This window comes from Colletes gigas, unplaced genomic scaffold (genome assembly GCF_013123115.1).
Source record: "Colletes gigas isolate AHSC1104 unplaced genomic scaffold, ASM1312311v1 Colletes_gigas_Sc00031, whole genome shotgun sequence".
Taxonomy (NCBI): domain Eukaryota; kingdom Metazoa; phylum Arthropoda; class Insecta; order Hymenoptera; family Colletidae; genus Colletes; species Colletes gigas.
In genome coordinates, this window is record NW_025106660.1 from 1,040,851 (window position 1) to 1,047,229 (window position 6,379).

Here is a 6,379-nt window from a genome sequence, read left to right on the forward strand (position 1 = left end):
TGGATATCAAAGTTTCAAGGTTTTCTGTTTTAAAAGATAATAATTAGCTCTGAAATAATGCCAAGATCGTAGCGTAAAACTCTCAGAGGCGAAATCTTTTAGCGGAAAGTGGCATCGAGTTGCGATTGTTTGCAAAAGCGACGCGAGCCGCAGGAAGCAACGGCGACTGTTGATCCTTTTTTATCGAATCGGAAATGAAATCTCGTTAATCGGAAGCGGGCACGTTTACACGCGTCGAGGGTTCACCAGGCGTGCACGGGGTTCGGTTCCCGCGCGCGGATGAAATTAATACGTGGTCGGCGCTGTAATTAGCGCTCGTATTTATGCGCCTCATGCGAGGCGGGCTCCGTTAACATGGTAATGGCGTTACACCGCTGTAAACACGACATGTTATCTCGACCGACCCCGACGAGATTCGCGCAAGAAATGGCGGCTGCGCTCCGGAGTTTTTCGGGGGCGACGGTAGCTGCGACTCCGCACCAATATCCGCTCTGATTTCTGCGCTAACCGAATTCAATTTTCAAACAGAATAGCTTTCTTTAGTTTCTTTAACATTTGAAACCATATGTACAGGTTTATGTGCTTCACGAATGCGAAAATAATTTGCAACCCTTTACGTCGGGTTTGTAAACAATCAGATCGATGCTTACTAGAAATCTAAAGCTACCAAAGAGTTAGTACAAAATAAAGTAGTTGCAAAAATAATTGTAGGTCTGAACTCGAAATTTTAGTCTTGCAGAATATTATACGGTTTTGATCCGACGAATCTTTCTTCTCGAGATCCGCCAGAAGCAGTGGGCCATCGATCGTTGGAAATATTCGAAACACTGTTCCGTGATTACAGTTCGGAGAGAACCTCGAGGACGTGATCGTAAGAATCCGTAGCGCCGGTCGAAATTTCCAACGGCGGGGGCGGTTGTAGGACACGCGCGAAAATGTCGGCCCGCGACATCAAACACGGAACAGACGGCTCGAAGGACCGGCGCGAACGGTTTACATCCAGAGATTAAAGAACATCGAATGGACGTGGGCGATTTGTCGAGCTCGGCAGGATTGGCTGGGAGCGGATCCATCCCTGGAGCAACGGGTGTTGGTATCATTACAAGTACGACATCCGCCACCGCAGGGTGGTGGACGCCTACGTCGACGATCGCCTCGGCAGCGGCCAACACCGACGTGGTGAGTCCTTTTCAAGAGTATTTTTTTTCCTACACCTGGTTCGTGTCCTCGAATCTTCCAGACGGGATCGATCCTCGTCGATCGTCCGCCATTCCGGTACCATTTAACGCTTGAACGATTCTTTCTTAAATTTTGCTTTGCTTCTACATTATGGTGACCTACGACCCACGAAGTCACAATAATTTTTAATGAAGCGACTACCTGTTAGAAATTTTAGACCGTGGCCACATTGAGAGAAATGAAACCTATAGGCCTATTTTATACAAATCTATACTGTGCCAATTCTCACAGTAACGAGGCTACGTTCGCGTTGAAGTCTGACGTTTAAAAATTAATTAAATCGTACCTCGAGGGGTTAACGCCAGATCCATGGAACGTGTCAATTTCAGATTTCAGACTCTACATTCGAAGCCACAGGAATCGTAAATATTCTCCATCGAGGATTCGCGTGGAATTTCGATGAATATACCGAGTTCGCGACAGTTTAGTTTCTACACCCGGAGAGGGTCAGCTTTCACGGATCGAATCTATTAATTGTCTTCTGGTGCGCGCGTAGCGAATCGAGAAAATGTAAGAAGCTGGATGTTTTCACATTTCGCGCGAGGATCCTCGACGTAGGAAAAATCGATGGCACGTGGTAACCCCTGGTTGAACGCCGCGGAGGCGAATCATCGGCCGTGTAACGCGAGGAAAAAGATCCCCGCGGTTGGCACGCTACTTTCGTTTCTCCGTCGAGTGCCATTCGTCATCGGCATTACCTTCGCGCGTTACTTAATGAGACGTCTCCGCGGATGCGGGTGTGCGATTAAGCGGCCCCGAGAGGGTCGGAATCGCGGGTGTCGGGAGAGGTGGAATCGAGAGAACGCGATAGCCTAACCGGCGACGGGAGAAGGAACGCCGACGCGAGAGAGCCCATCGAGTTCTCGAGGAACGTTATGCGGTTCCGTTGGAGTGCTCAGGCCCGAGAGCATGGGATTAGAACCGAGGTGACACAGCCGCGTCATCTGTTGGACGTTTAACCTTTTTTTACCTTTACACGGACAGAGCTTTTGCGAACGTTCCCACAACGCGTCGTCCTCTCACCCAGATTCCCCCGCACTCGGTGAAACGGGACATCCGTTTTCTGATATTTTCAGGCTTTTCGAAAGCCGTTGGTGGTCTCGAAGATACGTCCATAAGTCACCAAACATTTAACGAACGAGCGTGAAGTATGTACGTGCCACGGCTAATGATTTAGAATTTGAATCGATGGTAGAATTCTATCAACGATTGTTTTTTAGAATTTTTCGAATCAATACAAAATCTCTAGATGTAAAAGAGTTAGATAATTTGTAAATCGTGGCTAAACTGGAGGCTCTTTGGATAGCCTTTGTCGATCAGCTCTTAAGGTGACTTTTGGAGCCTCTAGCGGGACATACATGATCCATCCATCCGCTAAAAAACCGTTCTAGAACTGTCTGTTAGACCGAAATGTGTGCACAAACCACAATCCTACTCAAACGAAGCTCCTTCGAATAATTTACACGACCAGTCGAGAAATTTGCATGAAATTGACTTGTTAATCTCCCCCATTAAGAGAAACACAGAGTTACGGAACATTGTGTACAAATAGTTAAGTAGAATTAATTACACCAGCTCGGTTTTCGAATACTTGTCGGAATACGAAGATGGCTACGACTTGAGAGGAAAGTCAGAGTTGCAATGTTAAATTACGAACGTGAAAATCCATCTAATTGCGAGAGCCCCGGAAAAACTCTTCGGATAGGGGTTAAATACCCGATGATTAATCGTTATTGGGCACGTTTCGCGATCGTCGCTGAAATAAATAGCGTTACCAGCGGGAAACGCTATTTTTCTCTCGTCCCGTCTGGTCTGAGCGATCTTTTTGCTTGTTTTTCGTCGGGCGCCGCGGCCGGGCGAGAAATACTCTTTCATGATTGGCACGTATTGCGCGTGCTTCCAGCATGATCACCGGCGCATTCTAAGCGCCCCCAGTTTCACAGCCGAAGCGTAACCACGTGTCGCATCTTTTTGTTGCAGATGAATCAGCTCTGCAGGGTCTGCGGAGAGCCGGCCGCGGGTTTTCACTTCGGGGCCTTCACGTGCGAAGGTTGCAAGGTCAGTATCCGCCCAAGCCCTTTCCTCCTTCTAGATCGTCGATGTTGCATCAATCAAATTCAACGCATTTCCAACGCAGGCTGGTTTTTTACGCGAGAGCACCACTTTGTTCCGGAATAACGTTGAAACAAAACATTTTTTAACGTTTAAGCTGTTGTTGGCTTATCGTCATAGACTTTTTCTTTCAAGTAGCCCTGAAGAAAACAATCTGGTGTTGTCAAATAGGGTGAACGTGACGTATCTTAACTTTCTTTGAGTATTCGTTATTCATCGAATGTTTTGTCAATCTATCCTGCATTGGAATTGTCAAAGATCCTAAACGTAAATTACATTTTGTCGATCGACTCTTTGAAAGCTGTTATCATTTACCGAAGCACATAAATTTCTAAATATAGTTTCAAACGGTGCGACCATGTAAAAACCACCCCTGTAACGCGAGCAAGTTGTGTGATTTGAAAAATGGCATCCTCCGTGCGTTTTCTGGTCCGCAGTCGTTCTTCGGGCGCACGTACAACAACCTGGGCAGCATCTCGGAGTGCAAGAACGGCGGCGTGTGCGTGATCAACAAGAAGAATCGCACCGCGTGCAAGGCGTGCCGTTTGCGGAAGTGCCTGATCGTGGGTATGTCGAAGTCGGGCTCTCGTTACGGACGTCGCTCGAACTGGTTCAAAATCCACTGCCTGCTCCAGGAACAGTCGCAACAGGCGCAGACGCGACTCATCAAGGACCCGAAGTCCGCGTACGAGAAGGCGTTCGGCTCCCTGGACGTGGCGAACAACAACAATAACAATAACGAGAACGCAGGCACCACGAGCGCCTCGGTGGTTGGGATGGTCACGACGACCACCACCACCGCGAACAGTTACCACCACCATCACCACCATCAGCAAGATAGGTATCCTAAACGGGAGGACTCGGTGGTGTTGAGGACGCAGGACCTTCCCCCGCAGCTCAGGGCGACGGACATGCCCGCCAGAGCCGGCCAAGATCCTCTTCTGAGGCCCGTGGACCTGGTCAGGGCGCCCCACGAGCTTCTCAGGCCGGAAGTGTCCAGGTTCCCCATGTGGCGGGGTCCGCCGTTCTTCCATCCGGCTCTGACGCACATGCAGCTGCTGAACGCGCCGTTTTTCCCGTTCCAGCAGCGGTTCATCGTCCCTTACGTTAATCAGGTAGGCGCGTCGCAGATGGTAGCCAGCCTGACCAGTTCCTCCAGCGACAGCGTCAGTCCCAGATCGACGCCGTCGCCGAAGAGGGACGACGAGAACAGAAATTCCCGCGATGGATGCGCGGATGGGAACGTCGGCTGCCAGAGGACGCAAATGGAGGCCACATACGACAAGAGCCTGGCGTTCCTGCGGTCGTTGGGACCCGAGCAGGACGAGCCGATCGACCTGAGCATGAAGAGCGGGCGAACGGACGGACGGGAGGCAGACGCCGCCACCACGGAAGAGGAAAGGTCGACGGACAGCGAGGACAACGAGCTTCTGCAGGACACTGGGCCGCCTCTCGATCTCACTAGAAAGACATGACCCCCGCGGCTGCGTTGACGGCTCTCGATAAGAACGAGCCTCGCTCTGGCCAGAGTGGCTCGACTCTAAAACCGCTGTTCGTGAACAGTCTTTAACGGGGACTCTAGGAATTCCGATCGTTTCGAGAATTAGGGACATTTCGATACGAGAGGACGAACGGGAGATTTTTTAGCAACGGACGGTGAAAGGTTCGAGAGGGAAGATAAGGGAGAAGAATGGATCAGACGGAAGAGCGGACGTCACGGTGCCCCGCGAGCAGCCTCGCACAAATGACTTTACGATCGGCGATCGCATCGACGTAAAATTGCTCAAGTCCTCGGTATTAGTCGATACAGAGGTCCCTTTGGTCGGCACGGGTTCGCCAGGTGCTCGTCGACGGAGTGACCGAAGATCAGCTCGATACATCCTTTCGCAGCGTGATGTACGACGGACGATTGTGCCTTAACCGGTGCCTTTGAGCTTCTCCACCGAGCAGGAGAGTGCCAGTAAAAACCACGTGATAGTTTAACGTTAAATAATAACCTGCGCGCGTGCAACACGTATGCATAGATAGATATGTTCGTGTGTGTGTGTGTATGTGTGTGTGTGCGTGTCCATGCACGCGGTGAGTATATCGTGGAAACGCGTAAGCAGAACCGCGATCGAACAGAGCGATCGAGAGCGATGTCTCTCGACGCTCGGGAATGGCCAGTGTTTCGACGAGATTTTGTTCGTTTTATTTATGTCCAACTCTTTATTTAACGCGATCCAGTCGCTCGTGTGCACGCGCCATCGTTCTCCGCGTCGCTGGAAACTCATTACTCTATTTTCTCCACCAATTTCTTTCGAATTCCGAACGTATTTCGCGTCGAGTGTTTTTTTCTCCACGAGAAGACAAAAAATTAATGCATCGATTCCTTGGAAAGATCGTTCGCGAATTCAGAAACCGTATCGTTAAGAAATCAGTGTAGCAATCACCATTTTCAAGCTTGCGAAATCAAGAAATTCCAGAGTCCCGAAATATTTTATTCCCGCGAGATGCTTTCGCAGAAAATTGTAATTCGTATTAAAAATGTTTTTCTACGCGAAACGGTCGGTTAGAGAACGGCGAGGGGGGAGAAGGAGCGCGACCGAGAGAGAGGCGATCACGATCGACCGATACGCGTGCAAATACACCGAGCGTTCGGCGAAAAATACGAAGTAAAATAAAGAATATTGTATAGCCAATATGTGGCGCCTTGATCGGCGTTCATTAAATCTCACCTCGATCATCGTTTCCCTTACGCGAGCGTCCGTAATCGCGTACCTCGAACTCGAGATGGTATTCGATTACTTTCGTCTCGCGCGTCTTTCACATTCCGGGATCGTCGGCGCGTACCGCCGAGTACGTCGTTCAACGACGTACGCACATACGCGGTATCATCGTGTCTCACGAGTTATTTATTTAGTAATAAATTTTCCCGTCTTGATGTACTACGCAAAACACGTTTTCCCGATAATTCCGTTCTAACGCGACGTCTGGTAGAACGACGCGATTCCTGACGACGTCGAAGACGGCCGGGGACTCTCTTAAA

At 49.7% G+C, this 6,379-nt stretch overlaps 1 protein-coding gene across 1 annotated transcript; it reads left to right on the forward strand.

Annotated features, from left to right (window-relative positions):
• Positions 1 to 1,020: 1,020 nt before the first annotated feature.
• LOC122402011 (nuclear hormone receptor family member nhr-48-like) lies at positions 1,021 to 5,226 on the forward strand. Its single transcript, XM_043404502.1, has 3 exons — positions 1,021 to 1,179; positions 3,220 to 3,297; positions 3,789 to 5,226. Exons 1-3 carry the CDS (start codon positions 1,021 to 1,023, stop codon positions 4,824 to 4,826), a joined length of 1,275 nt encoding a protein of 424 aa, XP_043260437.1. The 3' UTR covers positions 4,827 to 5,226.
• The last annotated feature ends 1,153 nt before the right edge of the window (positions 5,227 to 6,379 follow it).

Coding starts and splice junctions, on each gene's coding strand:
- LOC122402011 (XM_043404502.1), top strand. CDS start 1,021: ATGGACGTGGGCGATTTGTCGAGCTCGGCAGGATTGGCTGGGAGCGGA. Junction 1,180..3,219: donor CAGCGGCCAACACCGACGTG/GTGAGTCCTTTT, acceptor TTTTTGTTGCAG/ATGAATCAGCTCTGCAGGGT. Junction 3,298..3,788: donor TCACGTGCGAAGGTTGCAAG/GTCAGTATCCGC, acceptor TCTGGTCCGCAG/TCGTTCTTCGGGCGCACGTA.